This window comes from Triticum aestivum, chromosome 2D, assembly GCF_018294505.1.
Source record: "Triticum aestivum cultivar Chinese Spring chromosome 2D, IWGSC CS RefSeq v2.1, whole genome shotgun sequence".
Taxonomy (NCBI): domain Eukaryota; kingdom Viridiplantae; phylum Streptophyta; class Magnoliopsida; order Poales; family Poaceae; genus Triticum; species Triticum aestivum.
The window spans coordinates 542,575,539-542,597,276 of NC_057799.1; the positions used below are offsets into that span (position 1 = coordinate 542,575,539).

Genomic DNA, 21,738 nt, shown 5'->3' on the forward strand with positions numbered 1-21,738 from the left:
GACCACCTAGCGACGACTACAAACACTGAAGCGAGTCGAAGGGGCGCCGCTCTCATCGCCCCTCCCTCGCCGGAGCCGGGCAAACCTTGTTGTAGTAGACAGTCAGGAAGTCGTCGTGCTAATGCCCCGTAGAACCAACGCACCAGAACAGCAACCACCGCGGATGAAGAGTGTAGATCAAAAGGATCCAACCTAAAAACACACGAACGAAGACGAACGACGAACAGATCCGAGCAAATCCATCAAAGACAGATCCGCCGAAGATACACCTAGGTACGAGTGGACGAACAACATGTACCGACCGTAGCTTCCATCTTGTCCGGTAGCACGTACGCTAAAAACAGCACCGCGAGTCCGTGACCCCTCGCGCACATGCATGCAGCGTCGAGCTACAGCAACGTGTGTGGTCACTCACACAGTCCTCCGGAAAATCATTATTGTCCTCCCGTGTACCGCTACTTGTCTTGGTTCGCAACCGAACCGACGGCCCACGCACCACAGCTCAGCACAGGAGCGAAATACGTACCAACTTATTTCCGTACCCTCAGAATCAGAAAAGAATCGGCGTAACCTATTTTGGTGCGCCCGCGACGCAGATCACTGTCGTCCGTTCAGAAAATCGCAGCGGTTGGACGTAGCTGTCACCGATGCGCACACAGTCCATCCGGCCGTCCGCGCGGGCGTGAACGGCGGCGATCCCGTGATCGACAACCAACAAATCGCCATCACACTAGCAGACCCACCTTCGCCTGACTGCCAGCGCGACGACGGGGCCAGCCAGCCAGCCAGAGATAAACAACTCACGCGCGCTCGATCGAAGGCGGAAAGAAACAAACACGCACACGCCACCTCACGCCGCCCCGCGCACACTGCGGCCGCGCCACTCGCACACGGCCACCACCTGCTAGGCTGCGAGCGGCGAGCGGCGAGATCGGCGGCGGGCGGAGGAATGGTGGCGCCGGCGGGAGGAGGGTCGCCGTCGCGGTGGCCGTCGGATGAGGAGGTAAGGAAAGGCCCCCACCCCCGCCCTCACCCGCATTGCCTGGATGATCGATCGGGGGAGAGGTGCTCTCGATCTCGCGGCCCCGTAAACTTCGGGATGTTTGGGGATTTATCTAGGGTTCGAGCCTCGAATCGCGGCCGCTCGTCCGCGTTTCCCCATTTGTTTAGCCACCAGTTTGACGTCTGAACTGCTTACTCGACGAACTGTCCAGTTTAATTCCCTTTCCCATTTCTCTAGCGCGGGCGTCGAAAAGGACCTTTTACTGTTAGCGGAATTTTTACCCCAACGGATGTATGCGGTCGACGGTAGTGGTACACTGATTGCTCGGAATTAATGTGGTGCCGACATAATTTTCACTATGGCGGTTATTTCTGAATTAATTTGTTTTGTGGGGATATAAGGTGGAGCTTTGCCGAAGACCTGTGGGAGAGGGGACGTAAGGATCTGCACTTATTTTTTCGGTTACGTGGTAATTGCTGATGTGGATGGCTCCAGTAGGACCACAATCTGCTGTACTCTCTGAACGCCTGGAGATTTTTGAGACCCCATCAGCTCAATTTTTGCTATAGCTAATCAGACGAACGAAATTCAGTCGTTTCAGTGGCATCCGCATGACCTGGGATGCATTTTAGTTATGCAATTATATTGGTTAAATTACATGCTTTCCTATGGTAGGTTGCTAACTTAAGTTCATCTATGTTATTGATGTGTATGAGCCTCAGGTTTATTTATACTGTTTCTGGCAATGCAGCTTGACATTGTGCGGAAGAATGTGGTCGAGATTAGTGGAAGAGATGCGAGAGAGGTTAGGGTGGTTGCTTGCCCCTACAGGATTTGTCCTTTGGGGGCCCACATTGATCATCAGGTAACTGCCACTACTTGATAACCTTAAGTCATGGTTATGCTTACTGATGATATGCAATATATCATACTGCAGCACTGGAACCGAAAGCTAGAATTCAGTTGTGCATCCAGCATGCCTTGCTATTCACACAGCTTTGATTGTATACGATGTGCTGCAAGTCATATTGTAGCTACATGACTAGAAAATTGTTGGATAAGATGTGTGGACCAAGTGGTACCAGCAACATTGATCGGCCTTGATGTTTTTTAGGATAATAATTGGCTAGCAGATGGTAACATGTCTGGTTACTAGATGTCCCCCCTGCAAATGTTTGAAAGTTGCAGAAATCTTTGTAAAGCAGCGCTAGCAAGTTAGACATAATGGCGATTACTGGTTCTTGCCAATAACCAGAAATATCAGTTTGGCCTTATTTGGTAAGGTGTGATAACTCCAGATATTTCTTATTAGGGCTGTAGCATGAATTACTTCAGAGTTATGAATAAGCTCCAGCAACATTGGTTTCGATTTCATGTTTAGTTTTTCGCTAAGAAGGACAGTGTTTCATAATCATATTTAGAGGAAGGACAAAATGTGCATGAACTGCTGTATTACGGAGTTATGGTGGGAATGACCCTGTTGTCAGCAGGTAACATACCAATTCAGTGCTGCCAACGGCTAACGGTACAAGGTCCAACTGACTGTAAACTAATGCAAGCCTGCTTGGAATAGCCATTGTAGTATCTTCCACTCTTGGACAAGTCAATGGTGTTGCATGAATCTAGCATTTCGCAAATGGCTATATAGACAGCTAGTTCTTGTGATTTGGGGTGCATAATACTCGTGATTTTGTTCTGATGAAAACTTATCTATTATGCTGTAAGTTAGTTTTGTCTATTTTGTTGTCTCTAGCAATACGAGGATCTGCTAACTGACTTGGAGTACCACTATGAAAATCTGTTCTGCAAACTGGCAGGGCGGAATAGTGACTGCTATGACAATCAATTATGGAGTACTTCTTGGCTTTGTGCCCTCTGATGATGCTGAGGTGGGTAAATATACTGAAGCAGTTTTTCTGTAGGTTCTCTGATATTCCATATATATTTTTGTGAGGACTCTGATATTGTAATCTAACTAATTATTTTTGCACAAATAATCGATTGCACCACCTTCTGAATCTTGTTTCTTAATCTAGTTTATATGTTTGCTAAAACCACCACATGTGGAAAATGTGGTCTTCTTTCAAATTAGTAGTTATGCATTCACACTCGTATAATCAATTGTATCACACTATGGCAATAGTGTTATGCATATTTGCTATTGGTAAACCTCCTTTCCTTTTTCAGGTTGTACTCCAGTCTGGTCAATTTAAAGGCATTACTCGATTCAGGTAGGGCCATACACACCACATCTCTTCAAATACAGTTTCCACCCTATCAAATATCGAATACTCTAGCCACGTGGGTTCACCGAGGAGAACTTTGAGTGCCGTCTCATTGTTTTTTGTGATGACTAAGTATTAACCTGTAGTCACTTCATTCTGTTACCTCTAGCTAGTTCGTGATGAACACATTACCTTGCTAGGAAAGATAGCCCTATTTTATGATAGCTGTTGTTTCTATCCCTAAATTCAGGTTCTGTTAAATCTTCAATGTGAGAGAGCTAAAGTCAGAACTTGCATGCTCCATCACTTTTAACAGAGTTGATGACTTGCAAAAGCCTATTGAGAACCGAGGAAACATAACTTGGGAAAGCTATGCAAGAGGTGCAGTTTATGCCCTGCAAAATAGTGGATATGATCTCAGAAAGGTATCTCCATTTCAACGATGTAACAGTCCAGATTATCCTAGGTTTCAGAAAACTGTTGACGAATAGCTTCTTTACAGGGTATAATAGGTTATATTTCTGGAGTGAATGGACTTGACAGTTCAGGGCTTAGTTCGTCTGCAGCTGTAAGCTAACTGATATGTTATACCTTATATGCATTATCATGTGATGAAAGCTAACATGGAATTAATACAGGTCCTAGCTACAACTTTTTATTATGCTGTAATTATAGTTAAAACCTGATGTAACTTTGCTAGCATATAGATCATGCACAACAACATATGTTCTTAACTTTTTCTATGCCCCCATCTGTACATTATTTTACTTGGAGTTCATAACAGCATTGTGCAAGAGCACATATTAATATACTTTTCTCTGTACAATCCTCATCAGGTTGGCATCGCCTATTTGCTGGCTTTAGAAAATGTAAATGATCTGGTTTTATCACCAGTTGATAACATTCAGTTGGACAAGTAAGTTTGTTTCCTTTCCATCTCCAATTCTCTATACTATAGGAAGGACCAAAGTAGTTTCAACCCCCCAGTATGTTTGTTGAACTTGCTGTTGCTAACCATGGCATGACTTAGAACAATGTGCATCCTGTTTGTCAGGTCCATTGAAAATAGATATTTGGGTCTTGAAAATGGCATTCTAGATCCATCAGCCATTTTATTGTCTCGATATGGCTACCTCACCTTCATGGATTGCAAGGTAACACTTCGCTTTTATTTTTTCTCAAAGTTTATTACTCCCTCCGATCCAAATTAATTGATGCAGCCTCTGTACATTAATTTGGGTTGGAGGGAGTATGTTTATTTGTCCAGCCAGTATGATTGATTTTTTTAACATCTTAAGGCTGTTGTTATGATATTAGAGAAAGTGCCTTTTCACCCGCAAAAAAAAGAAGAAGAAAAAGTGCCTTTAAGTTCAAATTTTTGATCGAACTGCAGTATTGGGGCTATTCAAACATGTCAACTCACCCTAGCATCCCTTTCCTTATTTTGTGTCGTTCACGCCCAGATTTTGCTGGGAAATGTTAGTTGCAATGTTGTCTGTTAGTATTCTTGTAGTGACTGAGACTCGATTTTGTAGACTGCCTCACCTTCCTACGTCTACTTCTCGGAACTAAGTAAAAGCCAGCAACCTCAAGGTCGGCCGCCATTCAAGATTTTGTTGGCATTTTCAGGTTTGCAACATAACCTACCCAAGTCGCGTGGGTATAATATGCGAGTCTTCGAGTGCAAAGAGGCTGCACGTGCTCTTTTATGGTGAGTTCCATGATCGAGTATTTCAGTTTAGTCATGCAAACAGATGGCATGTTCATTTTTAAAGAACTGAAGTTCATGATCTCTGTGCAGTCTCTGTTAGTAGCTTCCTTTCTCATATAACATAACAAAAGTTTAATCATCATTCGCTACTTGAATTCCCAGTGCGTCAGGCTCTGAAGATGCACCAATACTCCGTAAAGGTAAAATATCTAATTTACATTGGTTCGTTGTGACCTATTCATCAAATCTAACAAGTCTGATATCACTTTTCCTGTTATTGCAGTTGATCCAGGTGTATATGAGGCCCAAAAGGTACCCTACCAATTCCAGCTCCATTTCCTAGATATCTTATTACTGGTACCAGACCTTGAATCTAGCGCATTTTGACAATAACATTTCGTGCAGTGTATATTAGATGAAAATCTTGCCAAGAGAGCTGAGCACTATTTCTCTGAAATGAAGCGAGTTGTTAAGGGTAAGCTTATCATATGTTTCATGTATGCCCTTCAATGTATTTGATTCTGCAACTTGAATTGACAAGTTTCCATGCACAGGAATATCAAATCCATTTTTTTTAACACAGGAATATCAAATCCATAGTTCACCATATTTGTACTACTCATTGCATGTCCAAAAATAAACCAGTGTTTCTCGACCTTTTTGTTCGGCATACATGAACTGTATGTAGTAGTACTTTGTATTCTTCATGAAAATACTGGGGTTGCATCTATCTCAGTCTATGCACGTCCAAAAGAAAGAGGTGGTTTACCTGGTATTTCTCATTCACCATATGTACTAATAGTATTTGACTGGACCTGCTAGACAGAAGGTTACAGACTTACAGTTAACATTTGACGGTCCACTGACTCTTTCGTACCTCCACTGAAGTTTCAGCTAATACTTTCGTTCTGGTTAATCTGTGTTCAGGAAGAGAGGCATGGGCTCGTGGAGACCTACAAGAATTGGGACAGCTGATCTCTGCATCTGGCCGCAGCTCCATAGTCAACTACGAATGCGGTATGTCCATTGAAACACTTCAGGATCCACTGTGACATTCAGTTTCAGGTCACGATTCTTTTACATGTCGCTAGCAGTCCTGACAGAACGAACGCTACTAGTACTATTTGATGGAATTCCCAAACTTGCAGGGAGCAAAGAGATGATACAGCTGTACGAGATCCTCCTGAAGGCGCCAGGGGTCCTCGGCGCGCGGTTCAGCGGCGCTGGCTTCAGAGGCTGCTGCCTCGCCATCGTCGAAAGCGACCGTGCCGAGGAGGCGGCGGCGTACGTTGGCGCCGAGTACGAGAGGTCCCAGCCAGAGCTGGTGAGCAAGATCCCCGCGGATCGTCGCGTGCTGGTCTGCGAGCCCGGGGACTCCGCGCAGGTCATCTTGCAGTCATGAGCGTCCTGTTAGTCGGGACTTTGTGAAGGTGAGAACACGTGCAAAATTCGTACGTCCTCGTCCATCTGGAACTCCACCCCCTAAATTCTACTCCCTCCGTCCCATAATATAGGACGTTTTTTGACACTAGTGTAGCGTCAAAAAACATCTTACATTATGGGATGAAGGGAGTAGACATTTAGTCCAAGATAAGACTAGCGTTGTTGTGTATGAACTGTACTCAGTCGAGCTCCCAGATAGCTCATCTGTGTATGTGTGGAACCATTTGATTCATTCATTTCCACGTAAGCAATAATCAGTAATGCAAAGGTTCTCTCTCAAAGGTGTAAAGGCATCTCCAACGCGGAACTGTCCAGACTGCGCCAACACGGGCCTGTACCGGTCTGCACGCTGGTCTGGACTTGTTTTTTTCCTGCAAACCGGAGACATGCGGGTGTTTGTGGGCTTTTGGACCGCTGCCATGCTTGTTCTTGACTACCCTGGTCCATTAAAAAAACACATGCCTCTCCTGTGCTTTTCATCGAACGCCCGCGTCGCTTGCCGTGCTGTATTAATGCCGACACAGAGCATGCAACGGTTGGCATTGATGCTGCACAACAAGACCGGGCATGAGGGCGACACTGACGGATGCGGCCTCTCTGGAGTCACCGCTTCAATGTGACACCATGTTTCAAGAAACCAACTTCGGGCGCTGCGCCGCATTAGAGCGGGCTGACCACCTGGCTGTGGCAGCAGTTATTTAAACTGCGCGCCGACGATGCACATAGACACCTCCTCCTCTTTGAGCTCCTCCTCCTCTCTGAGCCCCCAAAACTCCAGCGGTGATGTCGCCGCCGTCGCTCTCCGGGCCCCTTGGCATCCACGGCGGCCGGCTCCTCCAGCAAGGAGATCTCCATCTCTTCCGACAACAAGGAGGACCAAACGCCACAACATCAGTCGGAGCAGTGGCCACACCTCCTCACGGAGGCCGCTCTAACTGACAAAGAACATCCGTCTGATGGAGATAATGAAGGAGCATTTGCTCCGTCAGATGGGCCCGACGCCATCATCGCCGGCACATGTCAAGGAGGAGCCACCGCTCTACCGCGTGAAGCACAAGCCGGAGTCCCCACTCTAGTGGGTCAAGGAGGAGCCGACGTCGCACCCGCGTAACCGTGACGTCCAAATCGTGCGCTGCGTCAAGGAGGAGCCGGAGTCGCCCCCACGCAACTGCGGTGTCTGTCGTGGGAGTAAGTCTGACAGTAAGAATAGGGGGTACGTAGGAAGAGGCAAGATCCTAGCTACGATGAGGTTGTGCACGCAAGATGTACGAGTTCAGGCCCTTCTCGGAGGAAGTAACAACCCTACGTCTCGGTGCCCGGAGGCTTGGTCGACTGGATTATGCGTGAGAGTTACAGGGGGTGTGAACCCTTGTGCCAGAGGAGGGGGTGGCTTATATAGAGTGCGCCAGGACCCCAGCCATCCCACGTTACACATGTTCAATATACATTAAGACAGGGCGTTACTGGTAACGCCAGTTGTAAAGAGCTATAAATGATCTTCAATACTATAGAGTGAATGTCTGACCGTTGCCATCCGGGGTGGCTTTAGATCTTCTGTTCTCCGAGTGATTCTTCTTGTGGTCGAGTGATTCCATCTTTGTCGAATGGAATTGGGGTATCCGAGTGGGACATCTGGTCGAGTGGATTACACTCTATGGTATTTCAGTCGGTACCTTCTGTTGATTCTTGAACGTACATGACTTTAAGGCAGTGACCTTGGGTAGGACGTCTAGGACAGGCCTATGACCCTACCCTAGGTACATGTCATCGTCATTAGCCCCCGAATGAATTGAGGTTCGAGTGAAGAAGGGTTGAAGTTCATTCCGACTCGATTCTATGCTTCGGAGTCATTTCACCAAAGTCTAGTAATCATGTTGAGGCTTCAACCTCATTTCAGTCGACTCAATCGATTCAGAGGTTGTCGAGTGAACTTTACTGACAGTCTTCGAGTGTTGGTTTGGTGCGAAATCTCCGGTGCGATTGGTTGCTCTGCGGTTCCCGGATCTCACAGGATTCAAAATTTTGGAGAAGCGCGCGGAACAGAGTGCGCCGTAGTTATCGAAGTGGGTAGACAGGGGTGCCTCGATTCTTGCGCCACCTTTTTCGCCACGTATCGGGCGCGCGACTGTTGTGGGATTTGACAGGATCGCCTGGGCCCATGGGCCAGCCACTCGGCAGCAGGCCCATAAAGGGCGTCGAGGCCGACGCGTTGCACAGTGCGCCTCAGTCTATCTCTTCCTCCTTCGTTCTTCTACTGCATCTTCCTCTGAACTCACCATCTCCGCTCGGCCAGGGCACACTCCACCGCCATGGGGAAGGACAAGACGGCGGCATTGGAGCGCTCGAAGAAGGCGGCGGCGGCGAAGGGCAAGAAGACGACTCGGGGGTCGTCGTCAAGGTCGGGTTTGCCGCCCGATTTTATCCAGGGGGATTGGGTTCGATCCACGATCCAGAAGGAAGATCTGGAGGATCTGGCCAGCATGGGATTGATCGCTCACGGATCTTGGAGGCTGTCGGTGAATGAGACCGAGCCTCAGCCGTAAGAGGGTGAGCGCGTCCTCCTTGCAACCCATGTCGATCGTGGTCTTTCTTTGCCTCCACATCCTTTTCTTCAGGATTTCTTGAACTTTTTCGGTGCCCAAATCCACCATTTCCCTCCGAACACCATCACATACCTTGCCGCATTCATCTTGATGTGCGAAAACTTCTTGGGTTGTCACCCGCACTGGGGTCTGTTTAAGCATATATTCACTTGCCGATCTCAGTCGGTGAAGAAAGCTCATTCGACTGACGAAAAGACGCATGTGCTTCAGTTGTGCGGGGGTTTAGGGATTCAGAACAGAGGTAGGCGTGCGTTTCCTGCTATTACCCTTCCCGAGTCAGTCCGCGGGTGGCAGTCGACTTGGTTTTATTGCAAGGACATCCCGACTCCAGGTCAGTCGACCGGTCTTCCCCCAATCACCACGGAGCGACCCCGCCTTCCTTATTCGTTGACCGTGACTCTAGAGGAGAAAGGCGAGGTTTCACATCTGGTCGACCAGGTTGTCAGGTTAATCCGGGAGGGGGTTACTGGCATGGATTTGCTGGAAGTGTTCCTCAGTCGACGCATCCAGCCTCTCCAAGCCCGCGACCATCCGATGTGGATGTATTCGGGCGTTGATGACACCGCTCGGGTCCACCCAGAGGAGGTCACCGAGGAGATGGTGGCTCAGTGGCTGCGAATCATAACTTGGAACAAGGACAATCCCAGGGGGTCCAGGAGAATTCAGCCATTCGACGTCGACCATGAGCTGGACAAGGTTTGGATCTTAGGGTTGAGTGGTTTCTTATTCCAATCTGTAATTGCTCTTCATTCGGACTGATGCTTGCTAAACACACTGCTTGCAGATCTACACCGAGATGTACTCGATGCCGAATGGCGAACAACACCAGGAAGCAGGGGAAAGCGCGAGCGAGAGTGCCGGCTGGGAGTCTGAAACCGATGGGGAAGAAGATAGTAAAGACTCGAGCAGTGGCGAGGAGGTTGAATCGCCGCCCCGCTTGGAACGTCGTTCCAAACAGACCCACGATCCCGCAGGTGGGCGTGGCAAGGCAGCTCCATCACACCCGCAAGCATCCAAGCGCACTCGGACCTCAACTCCAGAACCATCGGAGGAGGCTGCTAAGCAGCCTAGGGTTGCTCCAGTGAAGCCTCAGAAGGCTCTACCCAAGATCAAGGTGGACGTTCCTGTTGCCTCTGCGTAAGTGTTTCTCTTCTCTATTTTGCTTTGCTCGGGAACTTCTGTGTTATTGTCGACTCTTTTCCTTGTTTGGCCGAGTGAGTTTTGGAACTCTCAGCGCCGCTACTTCTGGGACATCCATGAACATTGACAAGGAGTGAGATGACGAGAAAACTGCAGACGCAGCCACATCCTGAGCAGGTACAGCTCCAAGGTTATGTTTTTTCTTTGCCGATTGTTTTGGCGGTCGACTGGTATCTTATGGTCGAATGTTTTGCAGCCCCGCCAAGCGTTATTGAACTTCCAGACGACGTCGACCATGAAGACATGCCTCAGAAGAACACTGGAAGAAAGAGCAGGATTTCAAGCAGGAGGGCGCCTGCCAGCAAAGTGCCTTAGTCGTCGTCAGCGCCAGAAGCAGTCATCCAGCAATCCGGAGATCCAACTCGGGCTTCTGTTTCTTTTGCTGATCCTGTGTCGACTGAACGTCCTTCGGCGTCGACTGCTCAACTTCTTGCTTCGTTTGTGCAACTTCATGCTTCAGATCCCTTGGCAGCTCAGTCTGTTCCACCAACTCCGCTCTTTGTTACCCATCATGTCCCAGAGGACCAAGTAAGCGCTGCTAAGGAAGCTATACGCCAAGCAGGACTTATGATGGAGCAAATGAAGGTGGTGTACGAAGCCAGCTGATGACCCACAAGTATAGGGGATCTATCGTAGTCCTTTCGATAAGTAAGAGTGTCGAACCCAACGAGGAGCAGAAGGAAATGATAAGCGGTTTTCAGCAAGGTATTCTCTGCAAGCACTAAAATTATAGGTAACAGATAGTTTTGTGATAAGATAATTTGTAACGAGCAACAAGTAACAAAAGTAAATAAAGTGCAGCAAGGTGGCCCAATCCTTTTTGTAGCAAAGGACAAGCCTGGACAAACTCTTATATAGAGAAAAGCGCTCCCAAGGACACATGGGAATTATCGTCAAGCTAGTTTTCATCACGTTCATATGATTCGCGTTCGGTACTTTGATAATTTGATATGTGGGTGGACCGGTGCTTGGGTGCTGTCCTTACTTGGACAAGCATCCCACTTATGATTAACTCCTATTGCAAGCATCCGCAACTACAAAAGAAGTATTAAGGTAAACCTAACCATAGCATGGAACATATGGATCCAAATAAGCCCCTTACGAAGCAACGCATAAACTAGGGTTTAAGCTTCTGTCACTCTAGCAACCCATCATCTACTTATTACTTCCCAATGCCTTCCTCTAGGCCCAAATAATGGTGAAGTGTCATGTAGTCGACGTTCACATGACACCACTAGAGGAGAGACAACATACATCTCATCAAAATATCGAACGAATACCAAATTCACATGACTACTAATAGCAAGACTTCTTCCATGTCCTCAGGAACAAACGTAACTACTCACAAAGCATATTCATGTTCATAATTAGAGGGGTATTAATATGCATATAGGATCTGAACATATGATCTTCCACCAAATAAACCAACTAGCATCAACTACAAGGAGTAATCAGCACTACTAGCAACCTACAAATACCAATCTCAGACTTAGAGACAAGATTTGGATACAAGAGAGGAACTAGGGTTTGAGAGGAGATGGTGCTAGTGAAGATGTTGATGGAGATTGGCCCCCTCCCGATGAGAGGAGCGTTGGTGATGACGATGGCGATGATTTCCCCCTCCCGGAGGGAAGTGTCTCCGGCAGAACAGCTCCGCCAGAGCCCTAGATTGGTTCCGCCTCGTGGCGGCGGAGTCTCGTCCCGAAAGCTTGCTTATGATTTTTTCTTGGACGAAAGACTTCATATAGCAGAAGATGGGCACCGGAGGGCCACCAGGGGGCCCACGAGGCAGGGGGGCGCGCCCAGGGGGTAGGGCACGCCCCCACCCTCGTGGCCAGGGTGTGGGCCCCCTCTGGTATTTTCTTCGCTCAGTATTTTTTATTATTTCCAAAAACAACTTCCGTGGAGTTTCAGGACTTTTGGAGTTGTGCAGAATATGTCTCTAATATTTGCTCCTTTTCCAGCCCAGAATTCCAGCTGCCGGCATTCTCCCTCTTTATGTAAACCTTGTAAAATAAGAGAGAATAGGGATAAGTATTGTGACATAATGTGTAATAACATCCCATAATGCAATAAATATCGATATAAAAGCATGATGCAAAATGGACGTATCAACACCCCCAAGCTTAGACCTCGCTTGTCCTCAAGCGGAAGTCGATAACGATAAATATGTCCACATGTTTAGAGATAGAGGCGTCGATAAAATAAAATACGGACATGAGGGCATCATGATTATTCTTATAACAACAACATATATGGATATTGTCATATGATTTCTTATGCTCAAGTAATAATCTATTCACAATGTCAAGTATGAATCAGAAACTTTATTGAGAACTAACAAACTATAGTCTCAGTCATTGAGGCAATTGCAATATATCATAACATCAGAAAGAGTCAATATAAGAGCTTTTCAGTAAGTCCACATACTCAACTATCATTTAGTCTTTCACAATTGCTAACACTCATGCAATACTTGTGGTTACGGAGTTTTAATCGGACACAGAGAAAGATAGGGGCTTATAGTTTCGCCTCCCAACCTTTTACCTCAAGGGTAATGCCAACAATAATAGTTCATGCTAACTTACATCCAATTATATATACATATACATACATATATGTATATATATATATATGTATATATATATATATATATATATATATATATATATATATATATATATATATATATCAGGATCTTTCCAACACACTGTGCTTGCCAAAGGATAAAGTGTAAAAAGGAAAGGTGAAAATCACCATGACTCTTGCATAAGGGTAAGAGATAAAAGTAAAAGATAGGCCCTTCGCAGAGGGAAGCAGAGGTTGCCATGCACTTTCGGGGTTGGATGCACGAAATCTTAATGCAAAAGAATGTCACTTTATATTGCCACTTGTGATGTGGACCTTTATTATGCAGTCCGTCGCTTTTATTTCTTCCACATCACAAGATCGTATAAAGCTTATTTTCTCCCACACTAATAAGTCATACATATTTAGAGAGCAATTTTTATTGCTTGCACCGATGACAACTTACTTGAAGGATCTTACTCAATCCATAGGTAGATATGGTGGACTCTCATGGCAAAACTGGGTTTTAGGGTATTTGGAAGCACAAGTAGTATCTCTACTTGGTGCAAAGAATTTGGCTAGCATGAGGGGGAAAGGCAAGCTCAACATGTTGGATGATCCATGACAATATACTTTATTTCAGATATAAGAAAACATAACCCATTACGTTGTCTTCCTTGTCCAACATCAACTCTTTAGCATGTCATATTTTAATGAGTGCTCACAATCATAAAAGATGTCCAAGATAGTATATTTATATGTGAAACCTCTCTTTCTTTATTACTTCCTATTAATTGCAACGATGACCAAGGCTATGTTTGTCCACTCTCAACAACTTTTAATCATCATACTCTTTCTATGTGAAGTCATTACTCTCCATAAGATTAATATGATCTCTTTATTTCTTTTTATTCTTTCTTTTTCTTTTATTCCCTTAAGATCATAGCAAGATAACGAAGCCCTTGACTCAACACTAATCTTTATTATATATAGCTCACAGACTCGATTACATAGAGGGATCATAAAGCACAACTCAAAACTAGATCATACCAAAACTTTATTCTACTAGATCAAGATATTACTAAAAGGATCGAACTAAGAAAAACGGTAAAGATAAGAGTGTGATGGTGATACGATACCGGGGCACCTCCCCCAAGCTTGGCAGTTGCCAAGGGGAGTGCCCATACCCATGTGATTATGTCTCCTTTGCTGGTGAAGAAGATGGTGGAGTTGTTGATGATGTGGGCTTGTCGTCCATCTTCCAAGGCATAGGCTCACCATCATAGAAGGATGATCGAGTCTCTGGGATCCTCAAATCTGCAGCCAAACTCATCCTCTTGAATCTATATTCATACTCACAGTTTTGGTTTTGCAGGTCATAGATTTGGGCTTGGAGGTGCTCGATCTTGTCGTGAAGCTTGAAGATGGTCTCCCCAATGTTCTTGGCATCCAGCTTGTGGTTGTTGGTGAACTCCGCGATCATCATGTGGTTGGCGTTGAGTCCACGTTCCACCATCCCCTGGCACTTGAAAACTTGTTGCTCCATCGCTTCGAGCCTCGTCTCCACGCTTCCGGTCCTCCTTGGTCCCTCAACATCGCGGATGTGCATCAACCCATCACGCATCTCAATGGTTTGAGGGTGTCGTAGCACCTCCGCGAGGTAAGGGTTGATGACCTTCTCGAACAACTTGTCCTTGGGCGCGTTTGGAGACGTCATGATGATCTAGATCTGTCAGAAAAATAGCTCGAAACGAAAACAAAGGATATTTGCGTGATACAGGAGTCAAAACCTCCGGGAGATTATATAATGAATTTTTACCAACCAAAATATGTATTGTGCAAGAAAACGGAGTCCGGAGAGCGCACGAGGTGCCCACTAGGCAGGGGGCGCGCCCAGGGGGGTAGGGCGTGCCCTCCACCCTCGTGGAGCCCTCGTGTCCTTCCCGGACTGCTTCTTATTTTTCTATTTTTCTAAATATTCCGAAACGGAGAAAATTGCCATTAGAACTGTTTTGGAATCGGTTTACTTACTGTACCACATACCTATTCCTTTTCAGAGTCTGAAACATTCTGGAAAGTGTCCCTTATGTATTCCTCCGGGGTTACGGTTTCAATAACATTGGTTTCAACATTTATGGGATTACCTGAGATATAATGTTTGATTCTTTGACCGTTCACCACCTTCGGATTTGTGCCTTCGAAGTTGTTGATTTTTATGGCACCGGAACGATAGACCTCCTTGATAACGTAAGGACCTTCCCATTTAGAGAGAAGTTTTCCTGCAAAAAATCTTAAACGAGAGTTGTATAATAATACATAATCACCTACATTAAACTCACGCTTTTGTATTCTTTTGTCATGCCATCTTTTAACTTTTTCTTTAAACAACTTGGCATTCTCTCCATTCATCAAGTGAGCTAATGTCAAATAACCTCTTCTCACCGGCAAGTTTGAAATCATAGTTGAGCTCTTTAATGGCCCAATATGCCTTATGTTCTAGTTCGAGAGGTAAGTGACATGCTTTTCCATAAACCATTTTATATGGAGACATACCCATATGATTTTTATATGCAGTTCTATAGGCCCATAATGCATCATCAAGTTTCTTGGACCAATTCTTTCTAGATCTATTAACAGTCTTTTGCAAAATTAATTTGAGTTCTCTATTACTCAATTCTACTTGACCACTAGACTGTGGGTGATAAGGAGATGCAATTCTATGATTAACATCATATTTAGCAAGCATTTTATGGAAAGCACCATGAATAAAATGTGAACCACCATCAGTCATCAAATATCTAGGGACTCCAAACCTTGGAAAAATAACTTCTTTAAGCATCTTAATAGAAGTGTTATGATCAACACTACTAGTTGGAATAGCTTCTACCCACTTAGTAACGTAATCAACAACAACTAAAATATGTGTATACCCATTAGAGGTAGGAAACGGTCCCATATAGTCAAAGCCCCAAACATCAAATGGTTCAATAACAAGTGAATAATTCATAGGCATTTCCTGACGTCTACTAATATTACCAATTCTTTGACATTCAACACAAGATAAGACAAACTTACGGGCATCGTTGAAGAGAGTAGGCCAATAAAAACCGGATTGTAATACCTTATGTGTAGTTCTATCTCCAGCGTGGTGTCCCCCATAAGCCTCGGAGTGACACTTGCGTAGGATCTGTTCCTGTTCATGCTCAGGTACACAACGTCTAATGACACCATCTACTCCTTTATAAAGATGTGGGTCATCCCAGAAGTAATGTCTTAAATCATAGAAAAACTTTTTCTTTTGCTGGTATGTGAAACTAGGTGGTATAAATTTAGCAACAATGTAATTAGCATAATCAGCATACCATGGAGCAGTACGAGAAGCATTTATGACATTTAATTGTTCATCAGGAAAGCTATCATCAATAGGTAGTGGGTCATCAAGAACATTCTCTAACCTAGACAAGTTGTCTGCAACGGGGTTCTCAGCTCCCTTTCTATCCATAATATGCAAATCAAATTCTTGTAGCAAGAGAACCCATCTAATAAGCCTAGGTTTAACATCTTTCTTCTCCATAAGATATTTAATAGCAGCATGATCTGTGTGAATAGTTACCTTAGAATCAACAATATAAGGTCTGAACTTATCACAAGCAAATACAACTGCTAAGAATTCTTTTTCAGTAGTAGCATAATTTCTCTGAGCACTGTCTAGAGTTTTACTAGCATATTGAATAACATTTAATTTCTTATCAACTCTTTGCCCTAGAACAGCACCTACAGCATAATCGCTAGCATCGCACATAATTTCAAAGGGTAAATTCCAATCAGGTGGCTGAACAATAGGTGCAGAAATCAGTGCTTTCTTAAGTATTTCAAATGCTTCTTACACAATCATCATCAAAAACAAATGGTATATCTTTTTGTAAGAGATTAGTCAGAGGCCGAGAAATTTTTGAGAAGTCCTTAATGAACCTCCTATAAAAACCGGCATGACCAAGGAAACTTCTTATACCTTTGATGTCCTTGGGACATGACATCTTTTCAATAGCATCAACTTTAGCTTTATCAACTTCAATACCTCTTTCAGAAATTTTATGCCCCAAGACAATACCTTCATTAACCATAAAGTGGCACTTCTCCCAATTCAAGACAAGGTTAGTTTCTTCACATCTCTGCAAAACTCGATCAAGGTTGCTCAAGCAATCATCAAAAGAGGATCCATAAACGGAGAAATCATCCATGAAAACCTCACAAATCTTTTCACAAAAGTCAGAGAATATAGCCATCATGCATCTTTGAAAGGTAGCAGGTGCATTACATAAACCAAAAGGCATACGTCTATAAGCGAAAGTACCAAAAGGGCAAGTAAAAGTGGTCTTAGCTTGATCATCAGTTGACACAGGTATTTGAGAGAAACCAGAATAACCATATAGAAAGCAAAAATGTGTATGTTTGGATAAGCTTTCTAGCATTTGATCAATAAAAGGTAAGGGGTAATGATCTTTTTTAGTAGCTTTATTTAATTTGAGAAAATCAATTACCATCCTATAACCTGTAATAATTCTTTGCGGAATCAATTCATCTTTATCATCAGGAATGACAGTAATACCTCATTTCTTAGGGACATAATGGACAGGACTTACCCACTGACTATCAGCAACGGGATAAATTATACCTGCCTCAAGGAGCTTTAATATTTCCTTTCTTACCACTTCTTTCATCTTAGGATTTAGCCGTCGTTGGTGATCAATAACTGGTTTGGCATCTTTCTCCAAATTTATTTTATGTTGACATAGAGTGGGACTAATGCCCTTACATCAAGAGTATATCCAATAGCAGCACGGTGCTTCTTCAGAGTTTTCAATAATTTTTCTTCCTCCTTCTCTGAAAGGTTAGCACTAATAATAACAGGATATATCTTCTTTTCATCAAGATAAGCATATTTAAGAGTATCAGGCAATGGTTTAAGCTCAAACACGGGATCACCCTTGGGTGGAGGAGGATCCCCTAGGATTTCAACAGGCAAGTTGTGTTTCAGAATAGGTCCCTGTTTAAAGAACACTTCATCTATTTCCCTTCTTTCATTCATAAACATATCATTTTCATGGTCTAGCAAATATTGTTCTAAAGGATCATTAGGAGGCACGGCAATAGAAGCAAGCCCTATAATTTCATCCTTACTAGGCAATTCCTCTTCACCGTGTTGTCTACAAAATTTAGAAAAGTTAAACTCATGAGACATATCACCTAAACCAATAGTAACAACATCCTTTTCGCAGTCTATCTTGGCATTAACAGTGTTCAAGAAGGGTCTACCAAATATAATGGGACAAAAGCTATCTTGTGGGGAACCAAGAATAAGAAAATCAGCAGGATATTTAGTTGTCCCACACAAGACTTCAACATCTCTAACAATCCCAATTGGTGAAATAGTATCTCTATTGGCAAGCTTAATTATGACATCAATTTCTTCTAACTCAGTAGGTGCAATATCATGCATAATTTCTTTGTATAAGTCAATAGGTATTGCACTAGCACTAGCACCCATATCACACAAGCCATGATAACAATGATCTCCTATTTTAACAGAAATAACAGGCATGTACCACAGGTCTATGTTTATCTTTAGCACTAGGTTTAGCAATTCTAGCTGCCTCATCACAGAAATAAATAACATGCCCATCAATATTATCAGCCAAGAATCTTTAACAATAGCAATATTAGGTTCAATTTTAACTTGCCCAGGAAGTGTAAGGTTCTAATATTGCTTTTACAAACCACAGTTGAAGCTTTATCACGATCCTTTATTCTAACAGGGAAAGGTGGTTTCTCAACATAAGTAGTAGGAACAATAGGATCATTATAAGTGATAGCCTTTTCTTCAACTTTAATAGGTGCAACTACTTTTACTTCTATGGGAGGATGATATTTAAACCACTTCTCCTTAGGGAGATCAACATGAGAAGCAAAAGATTCACAAAAAGAAGCTACTATCTCAGAGTCAAGTCCATATTTAGTGCCAAATTTACGGAAAACATCGGTATCCATAAAAGATTTAACACAATCAAACTTAGGTGTTATACCTGACTCCTTACCTTCGTCGAGGTCCCAATCTTCAGAGTTGCATTTAATTCTTTCCAATAAATCCCATTTGAATTCAATAGTCTTCATCATAAAAGAACCAGTACAAGAAGTATCAAGCATGGTGCGATTGTTGTCAGAAAGCCGAGCATAAATTTTTTGAATAATCATTTCTCTTGAGAGCTCATGATTGGGGCATGAATATAACATTGACTTAAGCCTCCCACAAGCTTGAGCGATGCTTTCTCCTTTGCAAGGCAAAAAATTATATATATATAATTACGATCACGATGAACAAGATGCATAGGATAAAACTTCTGATGAAATTCCAATTTCAATCGCTTGTAGTTCCATGATCCCATATCATCACATAGCCTATACCATGTCAATGCATCTCCCTTCAAAGATAAAGGGAAGACCTTCTTCTTGATAACATCATCGGGCATACCTGCAAGCTTAAATAATCCACAAACTTCATCCACATAGATTAGGTGCTCATCAGGATGCAATGTTCCATCTCCTGCAAAAGGATTAGCTAGCAGTTTTTCTATCATACCCGAAGGAATTTCAAAGTAGACATTTTCATTTTCAGTAGGTTCAATAGGTTGAGGAGCAACTCTTTGCTCTACTGGTCGGGGTGAAGATACCTTGAACAAGCCCCTCAGAGGATTACCTTCCATAGTAACAAGTGACAGTAAATTTCAGCACACTATATAAATTTTTCCTTACCAAATTCCACCTACCAAAGGCGCTTCACTCCCCGGCAACGGCGCCAGAAAAGAGTCTTGATGACCCACAAGTATAGGGGATCTATCGTAGTCCTTTCGATAAGTAAGAGTGTCGAACCCAACGAGGAGCAGAAGGAAATGATAAGCGGTTTTCAGCAAGGTATTCTCTGCAAGCACTGAAATTATAGGTAACAGATAGTTTTGTGATAAGATAATTTGTAACGAGCAACAAGTAACAAAAGTAAATAAAGTGCAGCAAGGTGGCCCAATCCTTTTTGTAGCGAAGGACAAGCCTGGACAAACTCTTATATAGAGAAAAGCACTCCCGAGGACACATGGGAATTATCGTCAAGCTAGTTTTCATCACGTTCATATGATTCGCGTTCGGTACTTTGATAATTTGATATGTGGGTGGACCGGTGCTTGGGTGCTGTCCTTACTTGGACAAGCATCCCACTTATGATTAACTCCTATTGCAAGCATCCGCAACTACAAAAGAAGTATTAAGGTAAACCTAACCATAGCATGAAACATATGGATCCAAATCAGCCCCTTACGAAGCAACGCATAAACTAGGGTTTAAGCTTCTGTCACTCTAGCAACCCATCATCTACTTATTACTTCCCAATGCCTTCCTCTAGGCCCAAATAATGGTTAAGTGTCATGTAGTCGACGTTCACATGACACCACTAGAGGAGAGACAACATACATCTCATCCAAATATCGAACGAATACCAAATTCACATGACTACTAATAGCAAGACTTCTCCCATGTCCTCAGGAACAAACATAACTACTCAGAAAGCATATTCATGTTCATAATCAGAGTGGTATTAATATGCATATAGGATCTGAACATATGATCTTCCACCAAAGAAACCAACTAGCATCAACTACAATGAGTAATCAACACTACTAGCAACCTACAAATACCAATCTCAGACTTGGTGACAAGAATTGGATACAAGAGAGGAACTAGGGTTCGAGAGGAGATGGTGCTGGTGAAGATGTTGATGGAGATTGGCCCCCTCCCGATGAGAGGAGAGTTGGTGATGACGATGGCGATGATTTCCCCCTCCCGGAGGGAAGTGTCCCCGGCAGAACAGCTCCGCCAGAGCCCTAGATTGGTTCCGCCTCGTGGCGGCGGAGTCTCGTCCCGAAAGCTTGCTTATGATTTTTTTCTTGGACGAAAGACTTCATATAGCAGAAGATTGGCACCGGAGGGCCACCAGGGGGCCCACGAGGCAGGGGAGCACGCCCAGGGGGGTAGGGCGCGCCCCCACCCTCGTGGCCAGGGTGTGGTCCCCTCTGGTATTTTCGTCGCTCAGTATTTTTATTATTTCCAAAAACAACTTCCATGGAGTTTCAGGACTTTTGGAGTTGTGCAGAATAGGTCTCTAATATTTGCTCCTTTTCCAGCCCAGAATTCCAGCTGCCGGCATTCTCCCTCGTTATGCAAACCTTGTAAAATAAGAGAGAATAGGCATAAGTATTGTGACATAATGTGTAATAACATCCCATAATGCAATAAATATCGATATAAAAGCATGATGCAAAATGGACGTATCAAGTGTGTCCTTGAATCAGTGGGGGTACGCAGAGTGCACCCACTGGGTGCTTTAACTTGTGCTGAATAGTTCTTCCACTTGAGTCGACTAGGTCGCGTCGAGTGTGTCCTTGAATTAATGGGGGCACGCAGAGTGCACCCACTGGGTGTAGTCCCCGAGACCGCCGTCGAATGTTTGATTCGGCGGGAGTCTTTGTCAAATGTCTTTTTACAGTTCTTCCACTCGGTCCAGGCAGGTCATGCCGAGTGGGATCCAGGCCAGTGGGGCACACTAAGTGCACCCACTGGGTGTAGTCCCCGAGACCGCGGTCGACTGCGGGCAGTCGGCGGTGGTCTGAGAATAAGTGTTGTTTTTTTTACTCTGAGTGGACGGACCATGTCGAGTGGAAAGTCGAACCAGTGGGGGCACGCCGAGTGCACCCACTGGGTGTAGTCCCCGAGACTACTGTTGAATGTTTGATTCGGCAGTAGTCTTAAAAATCTTTTTGCCGTAATGACCTGAACTTGTATCTCATCGCTCGGAAGCAATCGATCTTTGTTCCTGTCGACTGACGTGTCTCATTCGTTGACTGTAGAAATCTTGTGAGCTCGGGGCCCAGTTCGCTGAAT

General features: G+C 44.2%; 1 protein-coding gene across 1 annotated transcript; it reads left to right on the plus strand.

Moving 5' to 3' along the window:
* Positions 1–773: 773 nt before the first annotated feature.
* On the plus strand, positions 774–6,663 carry LOC123054366 (galacturonokinase). Its single transcript, XM_044478130.1, has 14 exons — positions 774–1,003; positions 1,755–1,868; positions 2,821–2,892; positions 3,191–3,234; positions 3,545–3,653; positions 3,731–3,796; positions 4,065–4,144; positions 4,283–4,382; positions 4,764–4,939; positions 5,102–5,139; positions 5,223–5,251; positions 5,345–5,414; positions 5,867–5,956; positions 6,088–6,663. The coding sequence occupies exons 1-14, from the start codon at positions 950–952 to the stop codon at positions 6,339–6,341; spliced, it is 1,296 nt and encodes a 431-aa protein (XP_044334065.1). The 5' UTR covers positions 774–949; the 3' UTR covers positions 6,342–6,663.
* The last annotated feature ends 15,075 nt before the right edge of the window (positions 6,664–21,738 follow it).